Source organism: Mucor velutinosus, assembly GCF_035048745.1.
Source record: "Mucor velutinosus strain NIH1002 chromosome Unknown tig00001567, whole genome shotgun sequence".
Taxonomy (NCBI): Eukaryota; Fungi; Mucoromycota; class Mucoromycetes; order Mucorales; family Mucoraceae; genus Mucor; species Mucor velutinosus.
In genome coordinates this window covers 854839-866683 of record NW_027041896.1, presented here as the reverse complement: position 1 = coordinate 866683, position 11845 = coordinate 854839, and the positions used below count along the sequence as shown (strand labels likewise).

General features: G+C 42.5%; 6 protein-coding genes across 6 annotated transcripts; 1 reads left to right on the top strand and 5 right to left on the bottom strand.

Annotated features, from left to right (window-relative positions):
- Window positions 1-62: 62 nt before the first annotated feature.
- ATC70_012163 (uncharacterized protein) lies at window positions 63-660 on the bottom strand (the record flags this gene model as incomplete). The annotated part of the gene is made up of 3 exons (XM_064831345.1): window positions 63-173; window positions 229-263; window positions 321-660. 3 exons carry the CDS (start codon window positions 658-660, stop codon window positions 63-65), a joined length of 486 nt encoding a protein of 161 aa, XP_064688213.1.
- A 343-nt stretch (window positions 661-1003) lies between these two features.
- Window positions 1004-2126, top strand: ATC70_012162 (uncharacterized protein; the record flags this gene model as incomplete). Its single annotated transcript, XM_064831344.1, has 7 exons — window positions 1004-1059; window positions 1108-1118; window positions 1176-1354; window positions 1417-1623; window positions 1683-1857; window positions 1917-1969; window positions 2028-2126. 7 exons carry the CDS (start codon window positions 1004-1006, stop codon window positions 2124-2126), a joined length of 780 nt encoding a protein of 259 aa, XP_064688212.1.
- Window positions 2127-2551: 425 nt separating this feature from the next.
- ATC70_012161 (uncharacterized protein) lies at window positions 2552-3754 on the bottom strand (the record flags this gene model as incomplete). Its single annotated transcript, XM_064831343.1, has 1 exon — window positions 2552-3754. The coding sequence occupies one exon, from the start codon at window positions 3752-3754 to the stop codon at window positions 2552-2554; it is 1203 nt and encodes a 400-aa protein (XP_064688211.1).
- Window positions 3755-4966: 1212 nt separating this feature from the next.
- ATC70_012160 (uncharacterized protein) lies at window positions 4967-5766 on the bottom strand (the record flags this gene model as incomplete). Its single annotated transcript, XM_064831342.1, has 3 exons — window positions 4967-5245; window positions 5302-5571; window positions 5638-5766. The coding sequence occupies 3 exons, from the start codon at window positions 5764-5766 to the stop codon at window positions 4967-4969; spliced, it is 678 nt and encodes a 225-aa protein (XP_064688210.1).
- A 481-nt stretch (window positions 5767-6247) lies between these two features.
- aat2 (Aspartate aminotransferase, cytoplasmic) lies at window positions 6248-8383 on the bottom strand (the record flags this gene model as incomplete). Its single annotated transcript, XM_064831341.1, has 1 exon — window positions 6248-8383. The coding sequence occupies one exon, from the start codon at window positions 8381-8383 to the stop codon at window positions 6248-6250; it is 2136 nt and encodes a 711-aa protein (XP_064688209.1).
- Window positions 8384-8448: 65 nt separating this feature from the next.
- On the bottom strand, window positions 8449-9176 carry ATC70_012158 (uncharacterized protein; the record flags this gene model as incomplete). Its single annotated transcript, XM_064831340.1, has 3 exons — window positions 8449-8552; window positions 8623-9063; window positions 9119-9176. 3 exons carry the CDS (start codon window positions 9174-9176, stop codon window positions 8449-8451), a joined length of 603 nt encoding a protein of 200 aa, XP_064688208.1.
- Between the last annotated feature and the right edge of the window lie 2669 nt (window positions 9177-11845).

Below are 11845 nucleotides of genomic sequence, written 5' to 3'. Positions count from 1 at the left end.
AAGCAACCACTTTGTGTACATTCAATAAAAAAGCATATCCATTCCTTATACATGTCTATACTTTATTGATTTGAATCTCGTTCCTTTACAAGCTGGATAATGTGTTCGCTCAGGGTGAATTGGTTGAGAACCTTTGTAGGCGTATGTCTTGCTCCATTGACCTTGCCAACACACTAATTAAACGGTGATTAGCTTACAGTCCTCTGATATTCACTACATCCACTGTACCTTATCAGCACCACACCAGCAATCAAAAGCTTGAGCTGAATACAACATGCTGTCAGATACCATGCACCCTCACATTACGACGATCAACTTACCCATATCCCATTCTGTAGAAGGATAGAAGAATGTGAGCTCCTCTCCTTGCTTGATACTCTTCAAGGCTACAATAGCTCTCTTTGTGATATCCAAATAGGTAGAGGGATCGCATGAATGGTTCAAGTAGAGTAGATCGCTGTTCAACTCGACATGCTCAGTAGGTGAAATTTGGACTGAAGAGTATCTTTTAGGGCCAGGCGTCAATCCTGTCAAGTCTGCGATCGTTTCGCCTTTGTTGAAATCACGTTCAGCCACAAGTTTACTGCTAAAAGAAGTGGGATCACCTTGGCGCAAAACTTTAAAAAGACCAGGGTGAGATGGCTGTTGTTCTTGTTGCATTGCGTGAGAAAGAGTTGTATGGAAGCATTATGGTTGAGGCACCACACACCTTTATAATTGAATGACAGCATCATACTGGCTTTTGAAAGATATTGTACAACATGTGAATGGAATTCTTCGAGTGCTATAGAAGAGGCGACGATGGTTGAGGTAATTACAAAGAGCCTTACAGGTGCAATATTGATGTGAAAATGTATAGTCGTCATCGGTGATCGAGTGTCCATAGAGTCTGGGAGAAAAGGTCGCCACATGCCATGCCATCCATGTATAGAGTGTAACTCATATTATTTAACGTGACAGGCCGAGATTGTTGCAAACCTTTTTTTTTTCCTGCAAATGAATAATGGAAGAAGAAAGTAATTTGAGTGTACATGATGCTGTTAGTCGCTTAGAACGAAGGTAGATACATTTAAAAGAACCTAATGCTCAGCACTAACATATATCCAGTTTATCTACAGGTTCACAAAACAACAAACGTATTTAACCTCTACATTTTCTAATTCAATTTACAATAGAACGAAGCACTAGTTCACAGTCGACTGGTGGCGATTTCAGCATTCCAGGATACCTCAGAACAACAACCTCTTCAAACAGCAAATTGAATATAAAGCGAAAGGATGATGAAAGTAAGGATAGACAGCAACATCAGAAAAGACGTCGTTTTCAGAACACAAACAATGTGGTGCCTACAAAGGTAAGACACTCGCAGTAATTACAATGTGTATCACTCGCATTAAGTCATTGCAACCATATTAGACATATGACGGGCACCGTTTCAACCGGCAGGACTCAAGAGAATCGTCTGTATTTTCTATAGCCTCTACTGTCAGAACGGATTGTGATAACGATGATGCCGATGAGGAGAATTTTGAAAGGGTTAATCTGTATGCCAAATATCTGCAATGGGTATTCTTGAACAACAAAGCAAAGATTGCGTTTGAGCATAAGAAACAGGCAATTGAGGTGCGGTGAAGAGAAGTTCGAGATGATCTGGATCATTGCATATTGATTCCTTTAAACAGAGAGAGCTGATGATCGCTATGGAAGCAGTAAAAGAGAAGCGAAAACGAGAAGCAGCCCTATTCAAGGAAAAAAATGACATGCTGGACGATAGGGATGTTCGAAAGTATGTGCAGCAGGCTCAAAAGGTAGCAAACAGAATCAAGGAGAAAATAGCGGTAAAAAGCTACGATTGGGGTGAGTATGTGTAATGCCTGTGTGGCCACAGGAGCATCCTAGAGTAACGCAATGTGTAGTTGAAGAGAGGAGGGAATTGGCCGTAATTTTGAGCCAGATGAACGATCTGACAGCAAGTATAAAGCAACTGGGTGGTTTGACGCAATGCTGATTTGTTTTTTTTTTATTAGATACCCATGAGTTCAGTTCATGAAAGTATCAAAGAGCTGATCAGAACCCGAGAGCTTATGCAGAGCATCATTGACCACCCCGAAGTTCCCCTGAAGTGATTGTGCCACTGCTACAATAATCACACCATCATGACGCACAAGTATACCACGAATAAACATCACTTCAATCATGAATCTCGATAACGAGTGAATTAGACACGATATAGCGCAATGAATAGCCACTGTCCGCGACTCTTCAGATGACAAATGAAAAAAACGACCAACACGGATCTTATGTTACATTTGGAAAACTTTACTTTTAAGTGATAATTTTCGGATAGAACAGGGCGACAAGGACCGAGATAAAGGTATTTTGGTACTACAAACATGTATACTTTAAGTTTATTTGATGTGTTTGTGTGTGTGTGTGTGTGTGTGTGTGTGTGTGTGGGGATTAATCATTAAAGAAGATATATATGATATGGTGTATATGATATAAGAGTGAGACTATGTACAGTGTAATGAAAGCTATGTGTGAATGTGATTTACACAACATTGAACTGCTGCTGCTGTTGTTGCTGTTGTTGTTGGCAGCCATTCTCCACACGGAGATGGCGGTTCAAAGCATCCATTCTAGCAAAAGGTTTATGGCAGTGCATGCAAGCGTAAGGCTTGATACCCCAATGCAACTTTTCATGTCTGTTGCGATCATGTTGACGAGCAAATCTTCTACCACACTCTGAACAAGCAAAGGGACGATCTGCTGTGTGTGTGCGCATGTGTGATGTCAAGTTGTAGGGTCTAGTGAACGATTTACCGCATCCAGGATGAGGACAGAGATGGTTTCCACCAGAAGAAGACGCTGATGAGTTGGATCTTGCTCTGCCGCCCTTCTTTTTGCTATCACTTTGACTTCTGCGGACTGATCTATCAGTGTTGTATGCCATTTGGTATTCTTGCTGAATGGAGCTGGACAACTTTGGTGGCTCAGATACTCTACGTGATCGATTGCCCTTCTTTACAGTCAAGGTTGCATTGTTGTCAATCACATTGTAGTCTGACATGGAAGGTGATGGATATTCCATATTACCCACATTGGGGGTAGTAGATCCCAGGAGCTCCTCAGTAGATATCATGAGATTGTAGTATAAAGCAGATGGATCTGGTGTATTTGATTGGAAGATGGTGGGATCCTCAAATGAGCTGCTTGCCATTGACACTGGGGAGTTTCCTCTGGCTGGCGTCCAACTGAGCCAGTCAGTGTTGGTGCCAGGTTGAGCTAACAAGAGATTGTCCAGAATAGAGTTTGTAGAATTGAGGATGTCTGAGAAGGGAATGTCCATGGAAGCAGATTGCTGATGTTGAGGCTGCTGCTGATCTAATTGATTAGAGTGTTGAGCTATAAACTGATCTACAAAATTCAAGGAAGAATCCGAAGCAGAGCGCTGATGATGATGGTATGATTGTTGCTGATGTTGATAATTTGGATGGATAGGTGTAGGTTCAGTAATAGAGATACATGGCTCAATCTTTAGGCTCAAGCTGTTTGGATTATCCAGCATTTGCATGCGAGAAACAGCATCAGTCAAGCTATCAGTATGTGGATAGGAAGAAGGAGCAGCCAGAGGAGCGATCAACGAAGGCATGTCATTGTGTTCTTGATAGAGGTAATCCAGATTATCGGTTGCGTCGTGGCTATAGTATGGATCTTGGTGATTCCAGTTGTTACTGTACTGTTGAGATTGCATGTAGAATGAGGATGTAAGAAGGATGAGAGAAAGAGTAAGGTTTGAATGAATGTATCGCATGGTTTTTATACTCTATTCAAAAGGTATTTTTAGAAATCACAAGTTACACATTGTGGTTGTGTTGCTAAGCAATGTGACCTTGATGACTGTATACATTTTTGAGTGAGTGAGTGAGTGAGTGTGTGTGTGTGTGTGTGTGTGTGTATGTGTGTGTGCATCTCTATCAAATAGCATTGATGCTTAATAGGGCGTATACCTTCAAGCAGAGAAAGAGAGCATCGACGACTAAGAGGCACTGCTTTTGCTTGTACATCATTCCGTTTTACTGCGTTGATTAGTCATTGCCAATCTCCATATCACACAAAGAGATGTGCACTATCTTAATCCCAGATAGACTTTCAACTGGATCGTACTACATATCATACATAAGTGTGCTTTCACTTTTGGGAAACAGAAGCCATGGTTCAGACGCAAAACACCCGACATGTCTGGCCAACAGAGAGGGGCTGACTGGCTCTGTATCTTGCGTCCAGCAAATCTCACAAGGAATACCCCGGATCATGGCACACTGAAAGTGATAAAATCCAGTCAAGGTTTCACGTCGTATTGAATTGCACACATCGTCGCACAGGTTAAAATTGCCATTTCAAGGTTTAGAAAATCTGGACATCCAAATAGGGAAGAATTAGCAATTGAGCCTTTGTTGTTGTGATTTTAGCCAGTTGCAGTGTTGCTTCGTGGCTGGTATCCCACCATCACCAACTGATGTAATGTGTGATTTGAGACAACTTATTTTTAGATTGGTTCTTTTTTAATTTAAACATTTAAGATGGAGTAATCTCAAAGGTGTTTTGCATTCATTTGCCTGAAATCAAGCACCCTGTGCATGATAGTGTTGCTGGATGTGGTTATTTAAAGACTTGCGACACTCTGTACATGTAAAAATACTACTCACACAAGTATATTTAGCAGAGAATACACACACACACACACACACAGCATCTAAAAATAAGCACACCTATAGTGTAGATTAAACGCTATTAGTTGATGAAGCTCTGTAGCTATAATATCGCACACACAGACACATACATTCCTGTCAGCAGCAACACTTAAGCTGATATAATTGCATACGGGTTCATTGGTCAACGTACTGATGATTAATCAAGGCAACGTGTCCCTCTTCTTTCAGGTACGCTTCTTTATTCTATCAAACTACAAATCATACGCATTCTCAATGGTTGTGCTATAGCTGCCATCTTCATTTCTCTTGACTCTGACGCTATCCAATCGATCCACAATGACAGTAGCTCCCGCCTCCTTTAGTTGCTCGAGAGTGTGCGTTGTTGTGCAAGCGATACATTGCATTCCAGCAGCAATAGCAGCCATCACGCCTGAAGGTGCGTCTTCAAATACTAAGCAATCTTTGGGGTCTTTGCCCAGAATGGCTGCTGCTTTCAAATAGCCTTCAGGATGAGGTTTGCCATGCGTGAGCTACCTCTTCTTGTTAGTCTCATACCATCTCTGCATCATCCTGGCCCACATCTTACCATGTCTCCAGTTGCCATCTGCTTGGGCACTGTGATATTGAACTGTCTGAGGCGAGTAGTCGCCATGAGATTGGTGCCAGCCGTGTTCACTGTCCAGTCTTCAGCCGGGATGCTTTGTAACAGATCCATCACGCCAGGTAACACGACAACGCCCTCCTTCTCTAAAGCTAATCTCCCCTCTAATTCATTGACATATTCCTTTGTAGCCAACTTAGGTACCCAACGCTGCAAGGTTTCAATGGTTCTGCGGCCATGAGAGGTTTCAAGGATCTGTTTATGAAATGTGACATGTCGGCCATTGCCCTGTATACCTAACTTTGTCTATGTGTACCCTACCTTTGCTGGATTCAGCTTGTTCTCCAATGCAATGTCAGTCCAGAACTTGACAACTTGAGGCGTAGTATCGATTAAAGTTCCATCAAGGTCAAAGATGAATGCAGTTGATTTTAAAGTTCGAGTGACCATATTGTGTAATAATGTATTTATAAGAAAAGAAGCTGCTGTTGTTTTCCAGCTGGCCCAAGGGTCCAATTTATACTTTACTAGCTTATGATATCAACCTAAAACCTTTCCCGCCCTGAAATTTTCCGTGGAGAATGATTTTGCCGTGGAGTTGGATTTGTGGTCCAAACAAAACGCACGCTAGTGGGATGCCATGATGTCTCTTGCTGGGAGAATCCAGCTTCTGTTTGACAGGCTTTTTGAAGCCCAGTTTGTCTTTGATGCATTTTTAAGGGTTTACACAAACAAGCCCTCTGTCTGAATCACAGCGTGTGATACGAAAGCCACATACCAGCCATAGAATCACTACTGCAACTGGATTCTTCATGCTAGAGCAAAACAAGGTGCCTTGAGGACAAACTAGGTAAAGTAGATTTAATTACAAATGATATTTATTATGTGTGTGTGTGTGGGGGGGGGGGGGGGGTAAAAGGAAAAAAGAAATCTACAACTTGCTATCACGAACAGCAGAGGCATTAAGCTCAACTGCAGCATTGGAGATAGCAATCACATCTCGCTCAACGACACGGGTTTGGAAGATGACCTTATTGCCTTCCTTCCACATGGAAGTCTCGAGAGTCTCACCAGGGAAGACATGCTTAGCGAAACGTGCCTTGATGTTAGCAAATGAAGCAGGATCGTTATTACCAAATGTCTTCAAGACGTGCTTGCCAGAGATGCCAAACGAGCAGAGACCGTGGAGAATAGGGACATCGAATCCACCAACTGCAGACATATCAGGATCAATGTGCAATGGGTTATAGTCACCACTCAAACGATAGAGAGCAGCTTGATCTTCGCTGGTCTTTTCAGTGACAACAGCATCGGGTTTGCGGTTAGGAACATTGTTGGCAGCAGAAGCAGCACCACGATCAGCACCCTTGGAATGGCCACCAAATCCACCGCTACCACGGATGAACAATGTGAACTCGTTTTCAAAGACGATCTCGTTGGATTCGTCCTTGGTAGTGACACCAATGATGACAGAAGCACCCTTGCCCTTATCGAGGATGTCAATGACACGGGCTTGAGATTTAAGAGTACCAGATGTGGGAATGGGCTTTTTGAGCGACAAGAATTGCTCACCATGCAACAACATCATGGGGTTGAAGTTGGGAAGGAAATCGCCAATGGGAACAGTGTTCATGGTTGTGAAGGAGGGGATGACACCAAAGGTGGGCAAGACACCAAAGTTTTCGTCATTTTCATAGACGAAGCGAGTATCAGTACGCTTGCAGCCAACACCCAAGGCATACAAGATAGCTTCACGCTCTTCGTAGGTAAATTCAAGAGTCTCAAACTCCATTTTCTTGGCAGCCTCGACATCAAGACCACCTTCTTCCTTCTTAGGTGCCTCTTCTTCCACGTTACCAAAGTTCTCCATGAAGCTTTGCAAAGAGTCTTGGGTGGTTTCAGGGTGAGTGGCACGACCATCCTCAAAGTTGGTGATACGAGCCCATTTATCAGCAACTTGCTCAGGAGTCAATTCACGGTTGGCAGGGAAACCATAACCACCAGTGCGTTGCCAGCGAACCTTGGCGATCCAACCACTACCCACTTCAAAGATACCACCAGTGTCTTCATTGCTGCTGTGACCCAAGTAAGCAACCAAAGGAGCAACATATTCGGGCTTGAAGGCCTCAACCATCTCAGGAGGCATGACAGTAGCGGTCATACGAGTACCAGCATTGGGAGCAATGACGTTGGCAATGATGTTCTTGCGTTGACCTTCGAGAGCCAAAGTCTTTGTGAAGCCAACAATGCCGAGCTTGGCGGCACTGTAGTTGGTTTGGCCAAAGTTACCGTACAAACCGACAGCAGAAGCAGTGTTGATGATGCGACCGTATTTTTGCTTGACAAAGTGGGGCCATGCGGCTTGAACAACCTTGTAAGTACCTCTCAAATGGACTCTGTGGACGAGATCCCAATCAGCATCAGTCATACGAGCAAAGGATTTGTCGCGAAGAATACCAGCATTGTTGACAACAATGTCGATGCGGCCGAATGCTTTGAGAGCAGTTTCAACAACCTTCTCGCCCTCTTCAACGGAATCGTAGTTGGCAACAGCCTTACCACCGGCCTTACGGATTTCATCCACAACCAGGTCAGCAGCACGGCTGTCGGATCCTTGACCAGTAGCAGAACCTCCGAGATCATTGACAACGACAGAGGCACCCAACTTGGCAAAGAGCAAAGCATAAGCCTTACCAAGGCCACCACCAGCACCAGTGACAACAGCAACTTGACCATCAAATCTCAAATCGTCAGCCTTGGGGTTAGCATCAGCTTGTTTAGCACGTTCCAGGAGAGCCAAGAAGTCAGTATCCATGACAGAGGTAGGGTACTCATTGGCTTTTTCAAAGTCGGTGATTTCTTCCCACTTGGCGCCAACAGCGGCAGGAGTGAAGGATTCATCGGCCTTGAAGACGGCACCAGCGGAACGTTCCCATCTTAATTTGGAGACAAAACCACCACCAACTTCGTAGATGCCACCAGTTTCCTCAGTGTTTTCAGCGCAGAGGTAGCCTACAACAGGAGTGACGAATTCAGGCTTGAGAGAGGCGAGGATCTCTGGGGGCATGACAGTCTCGGTCCTATGAAAAGAAGAGTCAACATGTAGATCGCTTTTCAACGTCAAATGCAATCTTACATTCTAGAAGCAGCCATGGGGGCAATTGTGTTACAGTGAATGTTATCCTTGGCTCCCTCCTTGGCCAAAGAGTTACTGAAACTGGCAAGAGCGAGCTTAGCTAATTAAAATTTATGCAAATTTAGACACAAAATATTCCCACTAGACACTTGTCATTTGTAAATATTTACCAGCACTGTAGTTGGCTTGGCCAAAGTTACCATACAAACCAGCAGCAGATGCAGTCATGATGATACGACCGTACTTTTGCTTTTTCATGATGGGCCAAGCAGCCTTGGTAACAGCATAAGAGCCCTTGACATGGACAGCCATGATGAGATCCCAATCAGAGTCTGTAATTCTAGCAAATGATTTATCACGAAGGATACCGGCATTGTTGATAATGATGTCCACGCGTCCAAATGCCTTCATGGCTGTATCGACAATCTTGTCACCATCCTCAACAGAGTTGTAGTTGGCTACTGCTTTACCACCCAACTTTTGGATTTCGTCAACAACAATGTCAGCAGCCTTGGAGCTGGAACCATCACCAGTGGCAGAGACACCAAGATCGTTCACAACAACGCTGGCACCACGGTTGGCAAAGAAAAGGGCATAGGCCTTACCAAGACCTGTAAGCTTGTGTCAGTCAAACGGTGGTAATGGTCATTACAGATTCAATGTTACCTCCACCAGCACCAGTAACAATAGCTACTCTTCCGTCGTAACGAATATCGTTGGTCATTTTATTATGCTTTGTATGTATAATGAAAGTAGAAAAAGAAAAGAAAAGAGAAAGAAACAGAGAGAGACAGAGAAAGCTTTCTTGTAGTTTTAAGTTTTTTTTCCCTATTTCAATAAATATAGAATTTATAAGAGCAATAGCTTTCACATGAAAGTGTGGGGGGTGTTTGTGGAAGAAATTCCAACCAATCACCATGTGATATCAAAGGCTGTTGATGGGTGAGTAAACTATATTCTCTCTGCTTCCATGTCCTTGCTAGCTTAGATGCTGGTGTCTGTACTGCGTGCTGCAATTACATTGACGGGATCTCAGCGCAGAAGGCCCTTCTACTTAGAGGTCATTCAAGAATCGAGCATCATCGCGTTCAAGATGTCCAGTTACTCCGATGAAAATATGGACCATAAACGATGACTAAACCAGATTTGACCCCACATTATGGAAGTTCTCATCTACATCATTCAAGCCTGTGGGTGGGTTTAGGATTTTGAGAGAGCAACAATTATTCACCTCGCCATTAAGCATCAGCCTTGTTCTGTATGCTTGCTCATGCATAACAAAAGATGCTGTCCTCAATTCATGAATCAGCCAAAGACATTCTGACCTTCTTTCTTGTATTAAACCAAGAAACAATCCTCTGTTACACTAAATATCATTCTTCACATGATGATTTACTCTCCATTTTTGTTAATTTCATATGCATTTTTCGCCTGCACTGCTGAACTAACCGATTACACATTACAATTGTGTACATGCACAGCGGAGTCTCCATATTTGATGGTTGCCATGATGGCTGTAAGGCAGCAAACCTCTCTACTCTAGAAAGCGTCTTGGTTAGACACATAAAAAGTACATTTACAAGAGAAAATAGAGTAGTACGATCCGTAATCTCAACTATAAACCTTGAAGGAAATTAATCCGAAGGGACGATATTGAAGTGTGAGAAAACGCGGCTTCAGTTACATGCCAAATGCTGCTTTCGTCTCTTTGTGGACTTTACAATCATACAACAACTATTAAACTGGCAGGTACCTACCCAGCTGTACACGGTGGATTATGGGCTCAACATTTTGCGCTAGCTCGCGCTAGAAGCCGTTTTAAACTGCCAGAATAGCGCCAAACAATCGCTCTCACCCAGCACTAACTATCTGACACCTTTGCTCAGCTTTTTGGGGATCCAAAAAAAACATGGCCAAAAATCGACCAAAAACCATGAGGGGTACCTCATGGTTTTCATCGAAAATCAAACGATCGCGTTTTTGACCTTAAAAATGAAGACTTTTGCTATGGTATATATCAAATCAGAATGTTCCTCTCGACGCAAAGCAGCCTCTGAAACCACTTTTAAGAGGTTTTCGTATGCAAAATATGGCTATTTTCGCTAAAAACCTCATTTCAAATTTCATTAAATTGCTCAATAATTTCAGTTAAATCACTTGTTACAATTAACATTATTGGAAGCGCCTTGAAAAGTACTTCAAGAATGTATTAGGAAGCGTAGGGTGATCATTACAGTTTATATAGTCGAATATCACAAAAAGAATTAAAGAGGTCGAAAAAAGACAACATCTGTCCAATCTTGAACAGAAAAGATTAACTGAGTTTGAATCAATTTTGGCGGCGGCATTGCTGCTGGCTGGCCTAAATGCCTTTCTATTGATGACAATGATGATTGCGATGCTGATTAAATGGGGACCGTGGAATTGAAAGGACAGTTGCTTAGCTCGAATGCTTTTTTTTTGGGAAAGCTTTTCCTCATAAAGCTGTATTTTGCAATGACTATATCTCAAAAAAGTCGCTGTAGATCTTACACAAGTCCTGTATTTACTTATGACCAGCTTTATGTCATCATTCCAAGAGTAGCATCAGCGAATGGACACCTCCCCTTCCTGACTCTGATATATCCGTTCTTTTACTATTAATTGGTTGTTAAAATTTTACATGATACCTCTGATTTTGATACCTTTGATTTGGAATGTCTTCAGAGAGATGGCCCGCAGGGCAACGCTGTCATCGAGTGTAGTGAGATCGACTGGCTATCATAATATACTTCTTATAATAATATATTTATCATCCCTACCACTTTCGAAGCCTCAGAGTGAAAAGTAGTTGATCTTACAAGTGTCTCGGTGAACTGGCGTTATTTTTAGATGCAAAACTCTAGAGAAAAATAGCATTATTATTGCCTTCATGGATAGAAGGGCGTTGAGTTTGCCAGTCTGGCCCACTAACCAAAATCAATTCTAACTCAGACACATAGTCTGCTTAAGATTGGACAGATTTTGTTTATTTTCGATTTCTTTAATCTATTCTGCGGTATCCGACTATATAAACTGTAATAATCAGCCTACGCCTCCTAATACATTCTTTAAGTACTTTTTAAGGCGCTTCCAATGATGCCAAGGAAAATAAATGTTTTGACTGAACTTATTGAGCAATTTTTAGAAAATATGAAATAAGATTTTTGGTCAAAATGTCAAAATCCTGCATAGGAAAACCTCATAAAAGTGATTTCAGAGGTTGCTTTGCGTCGAGAGGAACATTCTGATTTGATATATACCATAGCAAAAGTCTTCATTTTTAAGGTCAAAAACGCGATCGTTTGATTTTCGATGAAAACCATGAGGTACCCCTCATGGTTTTTGGTCGATTTTTGGCCCCAAAAAGTTGAG